Consider the following 23849-nt stretch of genomic DNA (forward strand, 5'->3'; position numbering starts at 1 on the left):
AGAAATGGTCTTACTTGAATATATGTTTGTTTGCTACTCCCAGATTTGAACGTAAGCTTTGTGAGGACAGAGGCCTGGGTGGCTTGTTCACGTGGAAGTTGTCAGATGCCAGTACAGGGCCTAGCACGCAGTAAAAGATCAATAAGAATTCGTCATAGGATGAACGAAAGAGGCGAGTTCTGGCCTGACTTTTCTTAACAGCAGTTTGCTCTTGCCAGTTTGGGCACAGCGCCTGTGCCAGAGCTGTGACTTTTTCTAGGGTTGAAAGCCCTGCTACGTTCTCGCCGTGATTGCCGGCTCCCCGGCATCTCAGCGTCTCAGTCCCGGCCTCACCCGCTGGCCCAGTTTGACATCTTTCAGGGGTGATTCATCACGAGAAGCACCGCCTTTAACACCTTCTGCTAGTCTTCTAGTCCGATTCCACCCTGCCTGGAGCTTCTCCTTGTCCTGCTGGCCAGAGGGCTGGATCCTGACCAAATGGGGGTTTTCAGGACACAGAGTAGGACCCTCTGGGAGCTGTCTGCCCTGGTGCTGTGCTGAGGAGGCCACACAGACACAGGCTCCGTGTCCCCTCACCCCAGACATTGTTATCTGGGGGATGTGCTTCGGGGGAGTGGGTTTCCAGCCCCCCTAGGCCCTATCCTTCCTCACACTCTAGCTTGCGCATGTTTCAGTATCTTCCAATGGGAGCATCCTAAGAGGCATGACACAAGTCATAAAACTTGTATGAATTTGAATTTAGTATGTCTGTCTCTGAAGTGGACATAATTATTATTAACTGTAATGGTTTAACTTGTGAAATCAGTGAGTGTCTTGAGAAAGCAGAGTCTGTGGAGGAGGGATTTGTTTACAGCCCATAGTCCTTGGTGATGAGCCTCTAATGTGTTGGTTGCACGTTGATAACAGGCTGCAGTTTTTCTGTCTCCAGGCGTTTCAAACTCCTAAGCTTGTCTCTCAAAGTAAAGTTTGCTCATGTGCAAGAGTCTGAAATTGGGGTTCTACATTCTGCAGAACTTTCTCTGGAGATATGATAATGCTGGCTCTTTTCCAATGAAATGGAAAAAGGGTCAGTGATAAGCACTTATCTTGAGATCTGAATAGTGTTGTCATGCCTTTTCAGTTTGTTTATTTGGTTGTCTTGTGTGCTAGGCATTCATAACTTCATGGAAATGCTTGGCTAATAAAAGTGTTTAACTCATTGTTTGCATCTTCTATACTATAATGGTTACAAGCAAGGGATTACTGCCTGGGTGCCCTGTCCTTCTGTTGGGACTCTGGGCAGGTCCTAGCCTCCCAGAGCCTCAGCTCCCCAGATCATCAGCCCTGCAGGATTGTTGTAAGGATTTAATGAGTGAACACATCTGAAGCATTCAGAACAGGGCCTGGCAATAGGAGACTGCAACTGTTTTTATTTTTATTTATTTATTTTTATTTATTTTTATTTTTTTAAACATCTTTATTGAAGTATAATTGCCTTACAATGGTGTGTTAGCTTCTGCTTTATAAATTTTTAAAAATTTTTAAATTAATTAATTTATTTATTTATTTTTGGCTGCATTGGGTTTTCATTGCTACACGCAGGCGTTCTCTAGTTGCAACAAGCGGGGGCCACTCTTCGCGGTGGTGCACGGGCTTCTCATTGCAGTGACCTCTCTTTGTTGTGGAGCATGGGCTCTAGGCTTGCGGGCTCTAGAGCGCAGGCTTAGTAGTTGTGGCGCACAGGCTTAGTTGCTCCGCGGCATGTGGGATCTTCCCAGACCAGGGCTCGAACCCGTGTCCCCTGCATTGGCAGACGGGCACCCAACCACTGCACCACCAGGAAAGCCCAGGAGGCTGCAACTGTTTTTATGATGATGATGGTAAAAATGTACACACATAGAGTTTGAGAGAAAATGTTATCGTTGTAACAGTTATTATCATTGTAAGAGAAAAATCTGTCACTGTCCTTGGAATCTTATCTAGATAGGGAACACAGCCTTGCACATAGAGATGGCTGTTGTAACCTTGTTGATCATCTGAACAATTAGGAATCTAATGCCCAGGAACTGCTGTGCCGTCCTTTCAGTGGTGTACTGCGTAGTCACTACTGATGCTTGAGAACAGTTGCCAATAACAAAAATGCTTTTATTTTAGCCAGAGGTGGGAAAAAAGGTGGGCATGGTAATGGACATACAGCATGAGCTCAACTCCAGTAATATCCATAGCAAAGAAAAAGACCCGAGGAAATAGATTGCAACTCCAGCAGTGGTCATCTCTGCACAGTGGCATGATTGACAATTGCCATTTCTCTTTTTTGTTGTTGTTGAGGTTTCCAACCTTTCTAAAATGAGTGTTACGTTTAAAACCCAAAAGTTATTAAACTATATTAGTATCTCTGAGGTAGTTGAATTACTTGATCTTCCAAAGCCCTGGAGTTAGACGCAGCATTAAAATATTAATCTTTAATCCATTCAGCTTTCTTTCTTTTTTTCCCCCACTACATTTAAGCAAACATATATTGAGGGTCTCTTCCAAAAAGATTACCAAAAACAGTGTGCTAGGGCATCGTGAGGGCAAAAAGATGGGCCAGTGCGGTGGGAATTCAGAGCTTGAGATCTAGCGGGTGTTTCCATCTACCAACAACAAACATTTAGAAAACGAGTAGTTTAAAACACTCCCATTTACAGCAGCATCAAAAAACCCATCAAATACGTAGGAATAAATCTCACAAAAGATGTGCAAGTCCCCTATCCAGCAAACCTTGAAGGAAATGTAAATGTCATCGTGTTACACTCTCCAAAAGATGTCAGTTCTATCCATATTTAGCTATAGATTTAGGGCAGTCTTAAAGGAAATCTTAGCAGGTATTTTTGTGGAAATTGAGAAGGTGATTTTTAAATTTATATGGAAATTCAAAGGGCCAAGAATAGCCAATATAATAATAATTTAAAAAAAACCAGAAGGAAAGAAGTTGGAAGACTTACATTATCACATTACAAGATTTATTTTAAAGCTGCAGTGATCAGACAGCATGGTGTTGGCACAAAGGTAAACAAATAGATCAGTGGAACTAGAGCATCCAGAAAGAGTCCCATGTGTGGTCACCTGATTAATGGCAATGGTGACATCGGTGTGCTTTGGAGAAATGAGGACCTTTTCAGTAAATGATGCTGAATCAACTAGATAGCCATATGGAAAAAATGAATTTTGGGCAGTATCTTACACCATACACAAAAATGAGTTTCAAATGTACTCTAAGTCAAAATGTGAAAGGTAAAATAGTAACTTTTGAAAAGAAGAAAACAGCATTTCTTCATGACCTTGGGGTAGGTAAGGATGTCTTAAGGTTGATACAAAAAACACTATCCAAGGGAAAGATTGATAAACTGGACCGCATTAAAATTAGGAACTTTTGCTCATCAAAAGACCACTGTAAAGAGAGTGAAAAGGCAAGCCACATTCAGAGAAAATGTTTGCCATAGGTATATCCAGTAAAGGATTTGTATTCAGAATGCATAAACTGCATCAAATTAATAAGAAAAAAGGTTCGCTACCTAGGAAAAATGGGCAAAAAACTAGCACAGGCACCTCACAAAAGTAGATATTTAAATGGTTCTGAACATGTGAAAAGGTACCCAACTTCATGCGTGGTCATGCGGTGAAACCCCGGCGCGGCATCACCACGCGCCAGCAGATGGCGCCACTGAGAAAGGCAGAGCGCAGCAAGCCCTGCCGAGGAGGGGGATTGGCTGGAGCCCTCTGAGCCAGCCTCTGCCCTTTGGCTGCAGATGAGCTGCCGAGCGTCCCTCAGTTCCTGTCCTGGCCTGTGCCGTGCTAGTGATGTGCACGGCCCCAGGTTACTGCGAGTATGAGGGTCACAGGAAGGCCCGCACACAGGGCCAGGCATGTAGGCCATGCACCGCACGTGGGGGTGCCTAGAATCTTCTTTTCAAGACTTAACACCCTGCCCTTCCCCTGGGTTTGTCTGTAAGGGCCTCCTCATAGTTACTAGAATTTTTTTTGAGGGGTTATTTAGTGAAGGCAATGATAACAACAGTAATAGCTGGCACTTGTATCATCCATGGGAACTGCCAGGTTAGTTACCTACCTTTTTACTTGTTTGTTCCTAACGACACCATGATGGGTAGGTACTAAAGTATTTAGGTGCTATTGCCGCTCCCATTTTACAGGTGAGATAACTGAGGTACAGAGATTAAGTAATTTGCTTGACATCACCCAGCTAACACCAAACGTTCCACTTCCTGCTCTGGTTTCTCTGGACCTTCCCGTAACTCCTGCAGTGAAGTCCTCTTTTCATGACTGTTTGGATCCAGCCTGATCTCTCCTTCCTACGTTCTTGGAATATTCTTTGTATAATTTAATAATGATTTTAATAACAGCCCCCCTCATAACGACCACCTTATAATAATAGTAGTAGCAGCTAGCCCTGCATCTGTTGAGCGCTTACTGTGTGCCAGGCACCATGCTCAGCTCTTTCTATGTGCTATCACATCAAATCTCTGGAACAATCCAGCAAGGAGGCCTTGATGGTTGTAGAAGCTGAGGCCCAGAGAGAGTAAGTGCCTTGTCCAAGGCCACTCATAGGAAGTGACAGGGCCAGGAATCAAGCCCAGGTCTGTCTGTTGGACTCCAAATATTTGAACTCTTCACTACCGCTCTGTTCCACTACTTGCTGTATTTGGCATTTGGCTCCTTGACTATGTTTGGTCTTGTATGCTCTGATCTACCTTATATTCATGGAGATGGTCCCCCACCCTTCCCCCATTCAGCATTTACTGAGCACCTACTGTGTTCCAGATATTCTGGAGTCTTTTGGGGTCACCAAGATCAATAAGATGATGTTCCTGACCTTGAGGAGCTCAGGTCTAGTAAAGGAGACAGATCATTGCCAATCAGGGTGGTCTGTGCCGCAGCAAATGCATATGGGTACAGAGGTGCCAGAGAGAAGTCTTCAGCAAGAGATGCCTGAGCTGGGTTTTGACATATGAGTAAGAGTTTGCTGGTTGGTCAGGGCAGCAGGGGTATTCCAGGCAGAAAGCACAGTGAATAGAAGTCAGGGCTGATCGTCAAGATTTTAACCTCTCCTGTCCCTATGGGGGGTCTTCAGAGCAGACCCACTTACCCAGGCTGCTGCCTCCTGGGCCAGGAGTGTGCCAGTGAGGTGCTAATGCATGTTGTCCCCTACGCAGAAGGAAACACCAGAGTGGGGAGCATCCGCCTCTCCCCACGTTGCCAACAACGCCTGTCACAGCAGGTGGGGGGCGCACTGTGCACTGCACGGGCAGTGTCACTGACGGCCATGGCGTGAGTGGGAGCTCCTTCAAAATGCAGATTTGGGGCCCTGCGCCCAGGGCTCAGATTCCGGGAGTCCGGACTCGGAAGCCAGGATCTGCAACTTAAGCAGGTGATTCTGATGCAGGAGGCCCATGAACCACAATTTGAAAAACTCTGCTCTTTGAGCCTTTTGGGGAAGAGGCACTCGAGGCAAGATGGAGACATAGATTCACGAGTGGGTCCCCTGGATTCATCCCAGGGTGGGTCAGTGCTGTGGAGTCACCTAATCACAGGGGACCACTGGCCTCACCCCCACACACACGGCCCTGCCGGTGGATTTGGGCACAGGTGCTGGAGAGTTCTGTTTTGGGAGAGCTATGCTAGTTATTGCATGTTAAAAGTTGCATGTAGTTTTAATTAATTAGATTAACTAAATGATTTTAAAAAACTGATTATAGTATGTCTTTAGGCAAACAGCACAAGCACTAATAACTAAAACCCCCTAAAGCAGCAGATGGCTCCTGTGGTTCCATTTTTCAAGATTCTACCTCTTTACATCCTACCCATTTTTAGAGATCTTCAATGGTATGACCTATCCAGTCTTTCCCTGCCTTTCTCTCGCCAGTCCCCCACCCCCAAACTGAAGGTGGCCAGAAAAGAAGTCGGGAAGTGACTCTTCCTGAGTCGCTCCCTCTTGCTGTCCCCTTTTCCTTCCCAAGCCGTGACAGCTGAAGTTGCCTCAGTCTGCCGGCCCTGGAGACACTCTCTTAAAAGCGCGCCAGGTGGCGCCCCCGGGGCATCGCCAGGCTGCTAGTCCCCGCACTGCTCGGGAGTGGCCTCTGCGATGCTTTGGCTTTGCCCTCACCAGCGGCAGAGGGCCTCAAGGACTAGGCCGGGCCCGCCTGGCCCTGCACATTCAGGTGGGGGAAGTACTGAATACATGGCCATCGCCTCTCAAACCCACTTCACTTTACTCTGTACACAGCAAATAAGAGCTGTGCCCTTGAACTGCAAGCCACCTACTTCACCTGAGCCATCAGTTCTGTGCTTCATGGGGGATTAAGGGCATTCCAAGGGTGATCGTGACGGCACCTGATTTGTGCCCAGCCACTGGCTCTGGGACCACCCTCCCTGCTGTGTGACTCCACGTCTGATCTCTGCATCAGCCAGGCAGCGGGTCTTAGGCTTTTGGCACTGAGCCGTGTGTCTCCACTTGCTCCGTCAGCGTCAGAATCACGCAGGAGAGTGAAAAAGGCCGATGCCTGGTCTTCCTTCAGTGCCGCTAAATCTGAGTCTCTGGTGGGCTCTGTGGCCCCGCTTTGTCCAGCTCTCCACGTCATTCTCTTGCGCACACTGGAGTTTGAGGATGGCTGTCTTCAAAAGCTTGACAGTCTTGCCTCAGTTTGGGTTGGTGTGTCCCTGGTTATTTAACACTTTGAAGCATTGTCTGCCATTTTTCTCAGGTGGTGAGTTATGTCTCCTCTGAATGGGAATTGTGCTAACAACTGTGTCTGTAAAAAGCACAGCCAAATTGTCCCTAAAATGTTGCTAATGGTCACTGAGCTTGGCTTACGTTTCAACTGGTAACCTTTGGTTCTCTTTTTTTTTCCTTTCTCTCAGGTATCTGTACCACGTTTTGACCAAAAACACCACCGTCACAGAACAGAACAGGAACTTGCTGGTAGAGACCATCCGATCCATCACCGAGATTCTGATCTGGGGGGATCAGAATGACAGCTCTGTATTTGAGTAAGGGTTTCCTGTTTTTTGTTTTTTGATTCTTCTTCTTCCTTTGAATATTTTTCTAAATGTGTACCATGAGTCATTCCTGATGATGTCAGGATTTGATGCCAATTTGGTTCTGCACAGATATCTCTCTCTCCCTCTCTCTCTGCCTCTCTAAAATGTCCTTGAAACACTGTAAAAATGCCTGCTGAAAATGGGAAAGTTATGGAAAAGAGTGTCCCTAGAAAAATCTGAAAATATCATGGATAATTTTCCAAGTAATGTCTGATTATCTCCCCCAAAGGAAGGAGAAAATGTCTTGGGTAGTTAGATTCTAAGTGAACTGATAAGACCCTTCCCTGGGTGGAGACACTAAGGGCTAACATTGATTGTGTTTACTGATGGGTGGCCACAGTGCTGAGCTCTTGATGAGATAATCCTTCTAAGTCTCCCAACTACCCGAGGGTATAGGACCATCCCCATCTTCATCCCCATCCCCATCCCCATCCTTATCCTCATCCCCACCCCTTTTTATGCTCAAGGTCAAACAGCTGGTAAGTGGAGAAGCAGCGGCTCACACCTAGAGCCCATGGAGGGGTTTCTCCTCACTCTCATACTTCCTAGGTGAAGAGTCTCAGGCCCACCTCAGTTTGCTCATCTTTAAGTGAGAGAGAGCAAGCTCCCTGCCCAGTGCCTGATACAGAGTTAGGCACTCAAGAAATGTTAGCAAATGATCATTTTAAAAGGTGTCCCTATTGGGACTTTCCTGGTGGCGCAGTGGTTAAGAATCTGCCTGCCAATGCAGGGGACACGGGTTCGAGCCCTGGTCCGGGAAGATGCCACATGCCACGGAGCAACTAAGCCCGTGCGCCACAACTACTGAGCCTGCTCTCTGGAGCCCGCGCACCGCAACTACTGAGCCCGTGTGCCACAGCTACTGAAGCCCGCGCACCTAGAGCCCACGCTCCGCAACAAGAGTAGCCACCTCACTGAGTAGCCCATGCACCACAACAAAGAGTAGCCCCCGCTCCCGCAACTAGAGAAAGCCCGCACGCAGCAATGAAGACCCAATGCAGCCAAAAATAAAATATAAATAACTAAATAAATTTATTAAGAAAAAAAAAAGGTGTCCCTATTGGACAGTTAAAAAGCAAAGGCCGTAACCCGTGAACTACTTTCCTCAACAGACCTGTCCCAGCGTCTGAGTGCAGAAGGATTGGGGTTATGACAACCACCAAACACAGATTTTATTTTTATATAAAATAATCTCAATGATAAGTGTTGAGGCCACTTAAAAAACCCATTGAAAACAAATACAGGTGTTCCATTTCCAACCTGGCTTCTTATTAGATGTTCTGATTTTCTGGGTAGCTCTATATTTTCGTCAGTGAGGTTTGCTAATACGGAGCTACTTGTGGAAAATGCAAATTGTTTAAAATGCAGACCTGTGGCACTGGCTGGGTTCCCCAAGGGAAGACACGAGTAATAAATAGGTCTTGCTCATAAGCGGGACTAGTTGCCTTTCAGGACCCATGGGGAATTTACTATTTGTTGGTTGCTCGGTATCTGTTTATGGAAATGAGAAAAGACCCTTGGGTTAAAGATTAGAAACCGCGTCACCTTTACTAGAATGGACGAGTCCGTCTGTCATCTTAGAAAAACCACCGAGCTCTTAGAGGCCCAGTTATTCTTAAATCACTGCCCCACAGAGGCCCCAAGAGAACTTGTTTTTAATCCATTTTTAAGTTTGGGGATAATTTTAGATTTAGATTGTACAGAAAGTTCCCATTTACCCCTCACGCCGTTTCCCTGTTAATATCTTATATGACTAGAGTGCATTTGTTAAAACATCACCATTACATCAACTCCAGACTTTATTTGGAATTTACCAGTTTTTCCATTAGCATCCTCTTTCTGCTCCAGGATCCCAATCCAGGCACCCACAGTCATTTTAGTTGTCACGTCTCCCCAGTGTCCTGTGGTCTGTGACAGGTTTTTAGTCTTCTCTTGTTTTTTATGACCTTGATAGTTTTGAGAAGTACTGACCAGCTGTTCTGTAGAATGTCCCCCAATCTGGGTTTCTCTCCTGATTAGCCTGGGAATTTTGGGGAAGAGTGTCACAGAGGGGAAGTGTCCTTCCCATCCCAGAATGTCAACGTTCCTGATATCCACATGATTCCTGAAGAGGTTAACCTGATCACTTGGCTCAGGTGGTGTCTGCCAGGCTTTTTTACTTTAAAGTTACTCTTTCCCCCTCCCCTACAGTAGTCTCGAAAGTGAGTCGCTAAGTCCAGCCCACCTGGACGTTGGGGGCGTGGGAATTAAGCTCCACCTTCTTAAAGGGGGGAGTATCTACATACACTGTTTGAAATTCTTCTTCGTGGAAGATTTGTCTCTTCTCCTCATTTATTTGTCTATTCAATCATTTATTTATATGCATCCCTTGAAGATCTTTCAGGTTTGGTTCCAGGCCACCGCCATAAGGCAAATATTGCAATAAAGCGAGTTACACGAATTTTTTTGGTGTCCCAATGTATATAAAAGTTATGTTTACACTGTATTGTAGTCTGTTAAGTGTCCAATAGCATTGTGTCTGAGAAACAATGTACATACCTCAGTTAAAAAATAATGCTGTTGGGAAAATGGCGCCAATAGACTTGCTCAACACAAGGTCACCACAAACCTTCAATTTGTAAGAAAAACACAACATCTGCAAGGCACATGTATATCAATAGGGACTCATGGATATTTATTTTATCCTCTGGATTATAATCCAATACTACGTTATTTATTGTTTTGCTGGCGTTGTTCCAGCTTCAGGCACTAGGAGCTCTTTCAGGACGCTTCCTGTGTCCCTTTGACTCAACCCCATCCTTTTGGTTTTTGGAGCACTTCCTTACTTTCTGGTACTCTGAGGTGCTCCAGGCTCATCTTGCATTTTATCTGCCCCAGCCACTTTTCCAAGGAGCCCCTTACTACCCTAGGGAGTTTTAAAAATCCAGGCTCCTGGATTTCACACTAGACCTACGGAATCTACCCCTGGGCAAGGTGTAGGTACAAGCATTTTAACAAGTTCCCAAGTCGGTCTTGGGGTGCGCTGAGCTTGTTGGGTGATACTTGGGAGTCAGTGCTTTGTACAACCTGCCGCAAAGGAAGACACGATAGGTCCAATGAATGAAATATTCTGGGGATCAACGTGGATGGCATTTGTAGGCACACGGGCTCCCAGAATCAGAGTTGGAAAATAATTTAGAGGTCTCTTTAAGGTCATATTTATTTATTCATTTACCCTTTCATGGATTCAAACAGAAGATCTGCAGCACTGAGCAAGTGCCAGGCCCATGTTCCTGCCACTTGACAGCAGAGGGAAGAGGGAGACCAAACACTGAGTCAACCAGCAGACCCACGGGACTGCCGGGAATTGTTCTGAGTATCCCAGATGAGAGATTACCTGGTCTTAGCGTGAATACAGAGAACACCAAACTAAAAACGTCATTTTCTTCCTTTAAAGACAGGCATTAGGGGGTCTGCATTTCAAGACTAAAAGAGCCAATGTGTGCCCCCAAAGTCAGTGCCCCCCAGGCTGCATGTAGACAAATGTCCCGTCCAGGACAAGAAAGGCAAAGCAGACTTGGGGACCAGCTGGGGTCCCATGACCACATCAGCACCTTCTCTTTCCTTCCAGTTCTCATACCCTAGATGTGGAAACGACAGACTTGTTAATTGAGAAACCCAAACTCTTTTAATATTCAGCATCATCTCACCCCTTTGTAGGGAATTACTCTGGTTCCCAGGTTGTTGGTGAGCACTCAAAGCTATGAAAGCAAAGGAAAGAGGCTTAGTGAGGAAAACTAGGCTTATAAAATATTGGATGGAAATGCTGCTTGTTGGGTTTATAAGTGTAGGTAGGTCACTGTGTAATCATTTAGTTGGGAAAGATCCTTCCCACTCTGTCAGAGATCTAGGAGTTCACTGCTTCCCAGAATCAGCACTGTTCTCACATTCCGGGAAGAGAGTCTGAAAGGTCGCATTTTTCTTGGTGGAGGACAGCATCGTGGGAGCTGGGTATCGCAGAAGCCGAGGCCACACGGGTGGTGTGATCTGGCTGCTCTGCGGATGCCTTTGTTGGGGTGCACACGCGTGTGCTGGGCGTGCAACCGGAGGACGACATGCATTTCCACGTGTAGAAGCAGACCACTGACGCTTTCCCATTCTCTCCCCAGCTTCTTCCTGGAGAAGAACATGTTCGTCTTCTTCTTGAACATCCTGCGGCAGAAGTCAGGCCGCTACGTGTGCGTTCAGCTGTTGCAGACCTTGAACATCCTCTTTGAGAATATCAGTCACGAGACCTCACTTTGTAAGGACAGTCCTGACACTTGCCTCCGCACCTCTGAGTGTCAGCTGCATGTCGTTTGCCGTGGCGTTCATGTTGCTGTTTGAATGTCTGTGCTTAACTGTGTGTCTTGGTGTGCTTGGGCTGCCATAGCAAAATACCCCAGGCTGGGCAGCTTAGACGACAGAAATTTATTTTCTCACAGTTCTGCAGGCTGGAAGTCCAAGATCATGGTGCCATCAGGGTTTCGGGTGAGGCCTCTCTTCCTGGTTTGTAAATGGCCACATTCTCTTTGTGTCCTCACGTGTTCTTTCCTCTGTGCACGTGGGGAGAGGGAGAGTTCCGGTGTCTCTTCCTTTTCTTAGAAGGACACCAGTCTTCTCGGATCAGGGCCCCACCCTATGACCTCATTTAACCTTAATTACCTCCTGAAAGGCTGCATCTCCAAATACAGTCATGGTGAGGGTTAGGGTTTCAGCATATGAATTTTGGGGGCACACAGTTCACTCCCTAATGTCATTTTTTTCCCCTGCGTGGTAGGGTGCTGTGAAGAGCTAAGAGAGGGCTCCCCTCTGCTGTCGTTCTGGGAGTGTTTGCATTTCTTCTTTATAACCTGTTATTAAAGAGCTTGGGTCGCTGAATAATAGGCCAACAGAATAAGCCATGGAAGCAGCAAGGTGAGGAGGAACGTGGCCAAGGAGCATGCAAGGGCGTGGCTTTGGCCCCTGACCTGCCTGCTTCAGTCCCACTGCCCGACTGACGAGGGTGTGACTCAGAGCCTCTTCCCGGCCCTCGATGAGCCCCGGGCTCTTCGTCTGAAACAACCAACCTGCGAGGCAGGTGCTGTCAGTGCCCTCATTTAACACTTAGAGAGTTTGAGTCACTGGCCCCAGGTGACAGCTCTAGCAAGGTAGGAGTTGAGAAGGGGTTTCAGCCCAGGTGAGCTAGCTCAGTGGTCCTCAACTAGGGGTGACTGTGCTCCCAGTGGACATTTGTCAGTGTCTGGAGACGTTCCTGGGGGGCGGGCGCTACTGGCATCTAGTGGGTAGAGACCAGGGATGCTGTTAAACATCCCACAACACACAGGACAGCCCCCCACAATAAAGGATTAGTTAGCCCAAAATGTCAACAGTGCCAAAGGTTAGAAACCCTGGTTTAGCTCCTAATCCTCCAGGCTTGATCACGAGCTTTATTATTTCAAGGTGACTGCACCAAGCCCCAGGCCCTGCCTGCAGGAAGCAGGGAAGAGAAGACAAGTGATAGAATGTCTATGCCACAGGCAGGCTCTAGGTGCCCACGACAGGTTTAAAAAATTTCTGATGGCTGGAGAGAGGTAGAGATGGTGGCATTCCTCCTGAGGAGGTAGGAGGGAGGGATAGGAAAGAGCTGCTGACTGATGGCCATTAGATGGTGCTGCTGTCCCAGGAGACTCTCCTTACGCTGCCCCATGTCTGTGAGTTGCCAAATGTGAGTTGACTCACTCTCCCTGAGTGGTTTCCCAACAGCTTTTGTTACCCTGGATATCAATTGCGTGTGGTTTCTGAAAACTCCGAGAGGGGAAGACCCAGCTCGGTGGTACGGGCCATGGATGCAGACCCAAGCAGATCCGAGGCCTGGTTCTGCCACATACACCCCATGTGTATTCCAGGGAGTGAACTCTCCAAGCTGCAGTTTCTGCATCTGTGAAGTAGAGATAATGCTAGTACCTGGTGATTAGAGTGGTTTGAGGATTGAGTGTGACAGTGGGTGTGCAGAGTGTAGTATGGGGTCTGGCAGGTGGAAGTGTCCAGTTAGAGTTGGTTTTATCATGAAATCCAGCATTCCCCCAAACTGACCTAAGAAAACACTGGTATGATTTATGTCTCTGATAACCCAGCTAACCCCAGGGCTACTGGATTGAAGAGGCGGTTGAAAATTCTGGGCTTTCTGGATCACGTGGCCTTTCTTGTACTAGGACTAAAAAGGGTGCTGTGCTATAAGAAAACCCAGGCAGATGCTGCTGGCCTTACAGGGAATTCATCAGAGTGCTTTCATAAGCCCTGCCAAAGCAGCAGAAATTACTCCCATTTTACAGAACTTGGATGTATGGGGGTGAGAAGGATGGGTGAGATTTGCTTTTATTTTTATTTTCTAATTATAGAGAGAAAATGTCCTCATTATAAAACAACAACAACAACAAAAATCAAACATTAAAAAACTGTAGGAAGCAAAAGTTCTATAGAATCTCACCCTAAGAGTTCAGTGGACACATACCATTTTGCTGTTTGTTTTATTTTTCCCAACTTACTAGCGTATCTTAGATTTTTCATATTGTCCGTTCATGTATCCCTACCTTGTTTGGTTTAAGAGCTGCATCTTGCTGGGCCATAACTTACTTAACGTGACCATGGGCGTTTAGGTGGTTTCCGTATTTTCATTATTACAAGCAGCCATTTCACGAGTGCACCTGTTGCCTGTTGGGTTTGGTGACCTAAGTGACAGAAGGCCTGAGAGCCTGAGATTACTTGTAGACTCCTGGATTTATTATAAAAGGATACCACAGAAAGCTGGCCACACAGTGAGGGGGTAGTAGAAAAATCCCAGTCGATTAATAGAGGCACCTCCGCCACCCCCATGGTGGCCTCACCGACCACAGAGTCATGTCGTGGAGGCCCTGGAAAAGTCCCTGCTGGGGAAAGATGGGAGCGTGTGGCTCTTCCACCTCAAGAGTGCAGCCGAGAAGCCCGAGGTTGCACATCTCAAGCTGCCAGCATAGGCGTCTGTGCCCCTGGTGGCCCGGCAGCCACTAACCAGTCACAGTGGGGCTAACATTCCTTCTCCGGCAAGCCCATTCATCCCCAGCCAACCACAGCTGGCAAGACAGAATGAAAAGAAGTGCTCGAGGCATCAGCATCACCTGGCTGGTTGTTACAGGTGTGGATTCTGGGTGGGTAGATTGTGGACTGTTCAAAGAACAGAATACTATATAGCAGAAAGGAAAAAAAAAGGAATGCACTGCTAGCACACATGCAGCAACATGGATAACTGGGATGTGGTGATGAGTGAAAGAGGCCAGACGCCAGAGGCAGCGTCCTGTATGAGTCCATGTATATGAAGTTCAAGATCAGGCAAAGCGAGTCAGTGGTGCTGGAAGTTAGGCTAGGGGCTGTCTTTGGGAAGAGAGTATTGACGGGGCAGGGGTGTGAGGGACCTTTCGGGGAGCTGGAAATGCACTGTGCCTGATCTGGGTGGTGTGTTTATTTGCAAAAATTCATCAAGCTGGACACCTAAGGTTTGTGAGATGTGTGCGTGTATATATATGTATATATATATATACACACACAGGTACGAGTACTTAAGATTCATATATATGTATATTTTCACATATATCAAGCTATACACTTAGATTTGTGATATACGTAACCTCACTTTTTTTACAAGATATTAAATATAGTTCCCTGTGCTATACAGTAGGTCTTTGTTGTTTATTTTATATATAGTAGTGTGTATCTGTTAATCTCAAGCTCCTAATTTATCCCTCCCCCCACCCCCCTTTCCCCTTTGGTAACCATAAGTTTGTTTTCTATGTCTGTGAGTCTGTTTCTATTTTGTAAATAAGTTCATTTGTATCATTTTTTTAGATTCCACATATAAGTGATATCATAGGATATTTGTCTTTCTCTGTGTGACTTAATTCACTTAGTATGAAAATCTCTAGGTCCATCCTTGTTGCTACAAATGGCAGTATTTCATTCTTTTTTATGGCTGAGTAATATTCCTGTGTGTGTGTGTGTGTGTGTGTGTGTGTGTGTGTGTGTGTGTGTGTGTGTATATACATATCACATCATCTTTACCCATTCATCTGTTGATGGACACTTAGGTTGCTTCCATGTCTTGGCTTTTGTAAATAGTGCTGCTGTGAACATTGGGGTGCATGTGTCTTTTTGAATTAGAGTTTTCATCTTTTCCAGATATATGCTGCCCAGGAGTGGAATTTCTGGGTCATATGCTAGTTCTATTTTTAGTTTGTTAAAGAACCTCCATACTGTTCTCCATAGTAGCTGCACCAATATACATTCCCACCAACAGTGTAGGAGGGTTCCCTTTTCTCCACACCTTCTCCAGCATTTGTTATTTGTAGACTTTTTGATGATTGCCATTCTGACTGGAGTGAGGTGATACCTCATTGTAGTTTTGATTTGCATTTCTCTAATTAGCAACGTTGAGCATCTTTTCATGTGGCTGTTGGCCATCTGTATGTCTTCTTTGGAGAAATGTCTATTTAGGTCTTCTGCCCAATTTTTGATTCGGTTGTTTGTTTTTTTGATATTGAGCTGTGTGAGCTGTTTGTATATTTTGGAAATTAAGCCCTTGTTGGTCACACTGTTTGCAAATATTTTCTCCCATTCCATAGGTTGTCTTTTCATTTTGTTTATGGTTTCTTGTGCTGTGCAGAAGCTTATGAGTTTGGTTAGGTCCCATTTGTTTATTTTTGCTTTTATTTCTATTGCTTTGAAAGACTGACCTAAGAAAACACTGGTACGATTTATGTCAGATTTATGTCAGAGAATGTTTTGCCTATGATCTCTTCTAGGAGTTTTATGGTGTCATGTCTTATATTTAAGTGTTTAAGCCATTTTGAGTTTATTTTTGTATATTATTTTGTATATTTTTGTATATTTTCTAACTTCACTGATTTACATGCAGCTGTCCAGCTTTCTCAACACCACTTGCTGAAGAGACTGTCTTTTCTCCATTGTATTTCTTGCCTCCTTTGTTGAAGATTAATTGACTGTAGTTGTGTGTGAGTTTATTTCTGGGATCTCTATTCTGTTCCATTGATCCATATGTCTGTTTTTGTGCCAGTACCACACTGTTTTGATTACTGTAGCTTTGTAGTATTGTCTGAAGTCTGGGAGGGTTATGCCTCCAGCTTTGTTCTTTTCCCTGAGGATTACTTTGGCAATTCTGGGTCTTTTGTAGTTCCATATAAATTTTAGGATTATTTGTTTTAGTTCTGTGAAAGATGTTGTGGGTAATTTGATAGGGATCACATTAAATCTATAGATTGCTTTGGGTAGTATGGCCATTTCAACAATACTAATTCTTCCAGTCCAAGAGCATGGGATATCTTTCCATTTCTTTAAAGCATCTTCAGTTTCCTTTCTCAATGTTTTATAGTTCTCAGCATATAAGTCTTTCATCTCCTTGGTCAGGTTTATTCCTAGGTATTTTATTTTTTTTTGACATGATTTTAAAAGTGATTGTCTTTTTTTTTTTTTTAACTTTCTCCTTCTGATATTTTAGTGTAAAGAAATGCAACAGATTTCTGTATGTTAATCTTGTATCCTGCTACCTTGCTGAGTCCGTTTATCAGTTTTAATAGTTTTTGTGTGGAGTCTTCACGGTTTTCTATAGAGAGTATCATGTCGTCTGCATATAATGACAATTTTACTTCTTCCTTTCCAATTTGGATGCCTTTTATTTCTTTTTCTTGTCTGATTGTTGTGACTAAGACTTCCAATACTATGTTGAATAGAAGTGGTGAGAGTGGGCATCCTTGTCTTGTTCTAGAATTTAGTGGGAAGACTTTCAGCTTTTCACCATTGAGTATCATGTTGGCTGTGGGTTTGTCATAAATGGCTTTAATTATGTTGAGATATGTTCCCTCTATACCCACTTTGGTGAGAGTTTTTATCATGAATGGATGTTGAATTTTATCAAACGCTTTTTCCGCATCTATTGAGATGATTACGTGGCTTTTGTCTTTTCTTTTGTTGATGTGGTATATCGCAGTGATTGATTTGCATGTGTTGAACCATCCTTGTGACCCTAGGATGAATCCAACTTGATCATGGTGTATGATCTTTTTTTTTTTTAAAGATTTATTGATTGATTGATTGATTACTATGTTGGGTCTTCGTTTCTGTGCTAGGGCTTCCTGTAGTTGCGGCAAGCGGGGGCTACTCTTCATCGCGGTGCGCGGGCCTCTCACTATTGTGGCCTCTTTTTGTTGCGGAGCACAGGCTCCAGACGCGCAGGCTCAGTAGTTGTGGCACACGGGCTTAGTTGCTCCGTGGCATGTGGGATCTTCCCAGACCAGGGCGCGAACCCGTGTCCCCTGCATTAGCAGGCAGATTCTCAACCACTGTGCCACCAGGGAAGCCCTGTATGATCTTTTTTTTTTAAAGGTTTTTTTTTTTTTTTTTTTTTTTTAAATTTATTTATTATTTATTTTTATTTTTGGCTGTGTTGGGTCTTCGTTTCTGTGTTAGGGCTTTCTCTAGTTGCGGCAAGCGGGGGCCACTCTTCATCGCGGTGCGCGGGCCTCTCACTATCGCGGCCTCTCTTGTTGCAGAGCACAGGCTCCAGACGCGCAGGCTCAGTAGTTGTGGCTCACGGGCCTAGTTGCTCCGCGGCATGTGGGATCTTCCCAGACCAGGGCTCGAACCCGTGTCCCCTGCATTAGCAGGCAGATTCTCAACCACTGCGCCACCAGGGAAGCCCTGTATGATCTTTTTTATATGTTGTTGGATTCGGTTTGTTGAGGATTTTTGCATCTATATTCATCAAAGACACTGGCCTGTAATTTTCTTTTTTGTTAGTGTCTTTGTCTGATTTTGGTATCAGGGTCATGGTGGCATCATAGAATGACTTTGGGAATGTTCCCTTCTCTACAGTCTTTTGGAAGAGTTTGAGAAGGATCACTGTAAGTTCTTTTTATGTTTGGTAGAATTCCCCAGTGAAGCCGTCTGGTCCTGGACCTTTGTTTGCAGGGAGGTTTTTTTTGTTTTTTTGTTTGTTTGTTTAATTACAGATTTTATTTCACTTCTAGTGATCGGTCTGTTCAAATTATCTATTTCTTCTTGATTCAGTTTTGGTGGGCTGTATGTTTCTAGAAACTTGTCCATTTCTTCTAGGTTGTCCATTTTGTTGGCATATAACTCTTCACAGTATTCTCTTATGTTTTTTTGTTTTTCTGCAGTATTGGTTGTTATTTCTCTTCTTTCATTTCTTATTTTGCTTATTTGGGTTCTCTCTCTTTTCTTCTTGGTGAGCCTAGCCAGAGGTTTGTTGATTCTGTTTATCCTTTCAAAAAACTAGCTCTTGGTTTTATTGATTTTTTTTCTATTGTTCTCTTTATCTCTCTTTTATTTATTTCCTCTCTGATCTTTATTATTTCCTTCCTTCTGCTGACTTTAGGTTTTGTTTTTTCTTCTTTTTCTTTTAGGTGGTAGGTTACGTTGGTTTTTGTTTGTTTGTTTGTTTTTTGAGATTTTTCTTGTTTTTTGAGGAAGGGCTGTATTGCTATGAACTTCCTTCTTAGGACTGCTTTTGCTGCATCCCACAGGTTTTGTGTAGTGCGTGTAACCTCATTTTTAAACATATTAAAATTCTTAGGACCCCACTTCAGATTTACTGCCTCCTCTCTTAATGTGGGACCCAAGATTGACCTCAGGAATTGTTATAATTAGGAGATTTTGAAAACTACAGACATGGTGTCCTGCCTGCAAAGCCTGCTCTGAGACTGTGTTCTAAGGACCACGCTGCAGCCCCTCTCATGCCCCGTGCTCCTGGATGGCTCTTTGTGTTGTGTTTGGTGATTCTAGCCTTTTCAGTATACTGTGACTGGCCTAAGTTAGGTACCTCTTTGGCACCAAGTAAAACTTACTGGTTTATTTCTGTTCCCCCCAAGAACGACAGTCACGGTGACCGGAGGACTGGCGGTGGAGGTTAGGAATCTCCAAGCTTTCGTGAGAAGATGCGGGGTGGCAGCTCATGGGATCGGGTGCCCCCTCTGTGCTCCTCACTGTCCTCAGTGGTTTTTGCGCATTATCTCCTTTAGTCCTCACAACGCCCCACCAGGAAGGTCTTATTATTCCTGTTTTCAGACAGGGAAGCTGGGGAGTGGGGCAGGTAAGTGTCTTGCCCAAGGTCACCCAGCTAGGAAGTGGCAGAGGCAGTGTGGGTCCAAGTTTACCTTTGAACCCAGTGCCTCTGAGATATGAGCGTGACAGGAAGCCCTGCAGGACTTCTTAACACACGGAGTGCTGGGCCCTCCCAGAGATCTGAGTGGGAGGTCAGGGCTGGGGCCCAAGCCTCCGCACGTCTGACAAGCTCCTGTGCTGCGGGTCCCACGACCAGACTTTGAGAAGCAAGGCTCTGCCCCACCCTGCTCCCCCTGCCTCACCGCGTCTGCCCGTGGTACAGGTGTGGATCACGTCCTGCCTTTCCCCGTCTGTGGGGAGGCAGCTGGGATGGTACAGAGCCCACAGGCTGGCAGCCCGAAAGGCAGACAGTGGGCATGGCAGCACTGGCTTCGCAGGGTAGCTGGTAAGGACTCAGAGGATAACGTGTCTGGCCAGGGCCCAAGGCCAGGATTGCAGACAGTGGACCCATGGGTCGCAGTGGGTCTGTAGACCCATTTTCACTGGCCAGCACAGCTTTCAGAACGAGTTGATCTAGTGGCTGACATTTCAACATCCAAGATACAGCATTATGATCTGTGTTTTCCAGCTTCCTCTGCACAGTTGGAAGCTCTGACCATGCTGGGCCTGCACTTCTGCAGGGGCTGGGCCCTGGGAGCTTAGCAGGGGTGGCTGCTCTCCTGTGGCTCCAGTGCCCACAGGGCCTCGTCATCCAGTTTTCATCCTTGGCCCCCATTAGTGCGTGGTATTAACACAGGGCATCGGACCTGAGTTTGAATTCCATCTCTGACTTACTGTCTCTGTGTCCTCGGGCAGGTTAATTAGCCTTAGTTTTTACTCATCTGCAAAACGAGGAAAACAAGGCCCACTCTGCAGCACCATCATGACAGTGAATGATAATGTAAAGCAGTCAGCCTGGTGCTGGGCAGGTAGTGGAGGTTCAGCCTCAAGTGGCCTTTATGAAATCATGTTGCCTTATAGGAAGGAAAAAACCACGTGGAGCCCTCTGTGGCATTCGAGGGTGACAGTGTGACTTTTGATGGCAAAATGGGGCCAGCTTTTATAAGATACAGTGCAGCTTACCCTCATCCGTGGGTGGTTTGTGAAAATACCCAAATACCAGCTCGTCTGCCCCACCCCCCGGCTCTCTTGTTGAACTTTGCCAACAACGAAAGGAAATGCTCAAGTGTTCTTTTCTGTGGTGTGGGAGGCAGGGTGACCCGGCTTTTCTCTGGCATTGCTCTTGAACTTTCTAGTGACTACACATGGTGGCTGATTTCTTTGCTGGTTAAAGGTTAAGCTGCTCCCTATTAGCTTGACTGGTTCAAGTACTGATACATTCTCTTGGTCATCTGCTTGTTCCTGGACTTTCTCTGCTTGCCTTTCCTCCAGCATGAATTAACTAACCTGTTTTCTTTTGTGTTTTTTTTTTTTTCTCCCTCTAGATTATTTGCTCTCTAATAACTATGTAAATTCTATCATTGTCCATAAGTTTGACTTTTCTGATGAGGAGATTATGGCATATTATATATCGTTCCTGAAAACGCTTTCGTTAAAACTCAACAACCACACGGTCCATTTCTTTTACAATGAGGTAAGTAATTGCAGAGGGGCACATTTGGGTGGAAAGCTAGCCAATCAGAGCAGCCCCTTTGGTCTGGGTGACCTCTGTTTCCAAAGCACTTATGCATTCACTGTTTCCTCATTTTCATAGCAACACTGTTTGACCTTGGCATGCTTTAAATTTTTTTTTTTATTTAACAAACTACCTTTTCCGTTTTTAATGTAAAATGCAATTTGCACTACCTGAGAGCATGATACTCTTGGTAGGGAGAAGTGCCCAGAAATTAACTTGGGGTCGTGTTCCTCTGTTGGCAAAACAGGAACTCCAGTCAGGCCCAGCTTTGCCACTTCCCTGCTGTGTGACCTTAGAGAAGTCCCAGTCCTCTGAGCCTCAGTTTCCTCGTCTGAGAAATGGGGATGATAGTTTCTACCTTGGAGGGTTTTCCAGGGGTTGAATTAAATGAGCTGATGTCTTCAAAGCAACTAGTATGTACCTGGCTCCCTAAAACTGTAGCCATTGCCATTCCTTATAAGCTAAAATCCCTGGTATTCCTTGAGAGAATCACTAACAATTTAAATAAATAAATAGCTGTTGTTCTCACAATGAAGAGGAGCTTGAACAATCAGGTCAATTTATCTCACGTTCCAAAAGGTACAGATGCTGGCTGTCCTGGGGCTGGCTCATCCTGCGGCTCGACCACTTCATCAGTGACCCAAGCTTTTCCATCTTCCTACTCTGCTGACCATACAGTTGGCATCTGTCTTGAGGCTCAACCCCTCATGGTCTCAGGATGGCCGCAGGAGCTCCAAACATCACATACTTACATGCCACTGCCGAAAAGCCTGATGAGATCACATCCCTTCTTGTGCCCCCTTCTAACTTTCCAAAAAACTTCTTTCCCAGAAGCCTCCCAGCAGACTTCCTTTCCTGTCTTGCAGGTCAGAATTCTGTCACATTTCTCTCACAGTGTGTCTGACATTGGGGAGCAGCGCTGGCAGGGCAGTTCTGGCTCAGTCTCTCACGAGGCTGCAGTCATCTGAAGGCTGGGTTAGGGTTGGGGGATCTGCTTCCAAGGTGGCTTGCTCACATGGCTGACCATTCGGTGCTGGCCATTGGCGGCAGGCCTTGGTTACACAGGCTCCTCCAGGGTCCGCTTGAGTGTCCTCACGGCACGGCAGCTGGCTTCCCGTAGAACAAACGATCCTAAGAGACCAAGGCAAACGGTAATGCCTTTCAGGACTCGGCCTCGGAAGCCACATGCCATCACTTCCACTGTATTCTTTAGGCCGCACAGGCCAGCCCTGACTTAGCGTGAGAGGACGCACAAGTTGTGACTTCAGGAGGAGAGGGTCATTGGGCCGTCTTGGAGGCCACGTGCTGTCTGCATGGCAGGTGTCTTCTGATCAGTGGTCACACGTGCTGCACAGCCTGTATTGGAAGTCAGACCATAGTCCCAAACATTTCCTCTGAGTTTGGGCAAAATTCATCTAGCTGTCTCCATGGGATGTGGCGACAGCAGCCTGCACCTTGACTTTCTTTGTCTAGATTTGTAGTGGCAAGAGCTGGCCTCAAAGGGGAGAAGTACTAGCTGCCAGTCACAAGGTGTGGGGCACTTTGGAAGATGGGCATTGTGCGGCCCAGTGCCTGGCCCACAGTTGGTGCTCACTAAATGTGCCCAGAGACCAGAGGGGTGCGGTTCGCGTTCTCCCAGAGGCTCTCCTGGGCAGAAGAAAACCCACCTGCAAAGTTCAGACCAGAGAGGGAGCCCCATTCTTCCCCCACTCGGGTGCAGCTGGGCTTCTGTGCACCTGGTGGGGAGGGCAGAATGTAGGGATTCTGGGGCCCGAGTGATGCTTCTGGAAGAGTATCCTGCTGATCCCCAGAGGAGTGGCAGGAGGCTGATTTTTGAGGTGGACTTAGTTTCCTTTTCTGTGGACCAGTGCAGTAGCTACCACCTGTGATGTGCACATCTGCTTCTAGTGCTCAAAGTGGCGTTGCCTTCATTAGACAGGTGTCACCTCGCTGAAGGTCATGGGTTCCCTCTTCCCCGCCCCTCACTGCCTGGGGGTGCCCTCCAGTCTGATCCGGAGCCATGTGGAAAACTGGCCAGAAGAGGGCAGCAGAGTGCGTCACAGCGTGCTGTAGCCCGGATCCTGTGTGCCTTTTCCTTAGGGCTCCATCAGTGGAGTTCTTTGGTTCTGAACTGTTTTGATCTGTTCTGATGACCCCTTTTTAATGGCAGAAGATTCCCAAGACCCTCCTTTTCCATGATAATGTTTACACTTTTAGTGTTTCCAAATAGGGAAATATATATTATAGGTTCTGAATGTAGTCAGACTTTGCATTTGCCTTTTATTAGTAGAAGCGGCATCTAATAATAACAACTAGCATTACTACCGAGTGCTCGTTAGGTATCAGGTGCCAGGGTAATCACTGTACCTGAAATAATCTCATTTAATCCCAGCAACCATGAAGTGGGAATTATTATCCTCATTTTATAGATGAAGAATCGGAGGCTTAGAAATATTACATCACACAGCTAAGAAGTGGTAGGAAAGATCATGAACCCAGGCCTGGCATTTCCTAGACCCGCTTCTGTTTCTTCCACTGTCTCACCTTCCCAACCCTCCCCACATTCCCCATTGGGAATGAACCACTGGCTTAAGGTTCACGTGGGTACCTTTTTTTTTTTTTTTTTTGGTCTTTTACTGAAGTCTCTGATAGGATTCAGAAAGCTGGGGTAGGGGCCAGCCTGTCTTATGGGTCTGTAACTCATTTTCGGTACTTCTTGTGTTTTAGCACACTAATGACTTCGCCCTGTACACAGAAGCCATCAAATTTTTCAATCACCCCGAAAGTATGGTTAGAATTGCTGTAAGAACCATAACTTTAAACGTCTACAAAGGTAAGGTTCCTTATGAGCTCATGCCTCATGGGGTTTCTAACTTGACCGCTAGTGCTGGCTTTCCTGAGTCCGTACAAACAATTCTCTGGTGGTAACAGAGAGCTCATTTATTGTAGCTGGGGCTGCCTGTCTCATGAAAGG

At 45.8% G+C, this 23849-nt stretch overlaps 1 protein-coding gene across 10 annotated transcripts in view; it reads left to right on the plus strand.

Moving 5' to 3' along the window:
- Nucleotides 1-23849, plus strand: part of CLEC16A (C-type lectin domain containing 16A) — a 213248-nt gene that overhangs the window by 5298 nt on the left and 184101 nt on the right. For all 10 annotated transcript variants that reach the window (XR_005016419.1, XM_036825124.1, XM_036825125.1 and 7 more), the window contains exons 2-5: nucleotides 6895-7023; nucleotides 11223-11356; nucleotides 20685-20833; nucleotides 23603-23708. Coding sequence is in view for 9 of the 10 variants with exons in the window: in XM_036825124.1 (XP_036681019.1) it covers nucleotides 6895-7023; nucleotides 11223-11356; nucleotides 20685-20833; nucleotides 23603-23708 (518 nt within the window). In the remaining variant the exon portion in view is untranslated. The remainder of the gene's footprint in view (nucleotides 1-6894; nucleotides 7024-11222; nucleotides 11357-20684; nucleotides 20834-23602; nucleotides 23709-23849) is intronic.

This window comes from Balaenoptera musculus, chromosome 15, assembly GCF_009873245.2.
Source record: "Balaenoptera musculus isolate JJ_BM4_2016_0621 chromosome 15, mBalMus1.pri.v3, whole genome shotgun sequence".
In the NCBI taxonomy this organism is placed as follows: Eukaryota; Metazoa; Chordata; class Mammalia; order Artiodactyla; family Balaenopteridae; genus Balaenoptera; species Balaenoptera musculus.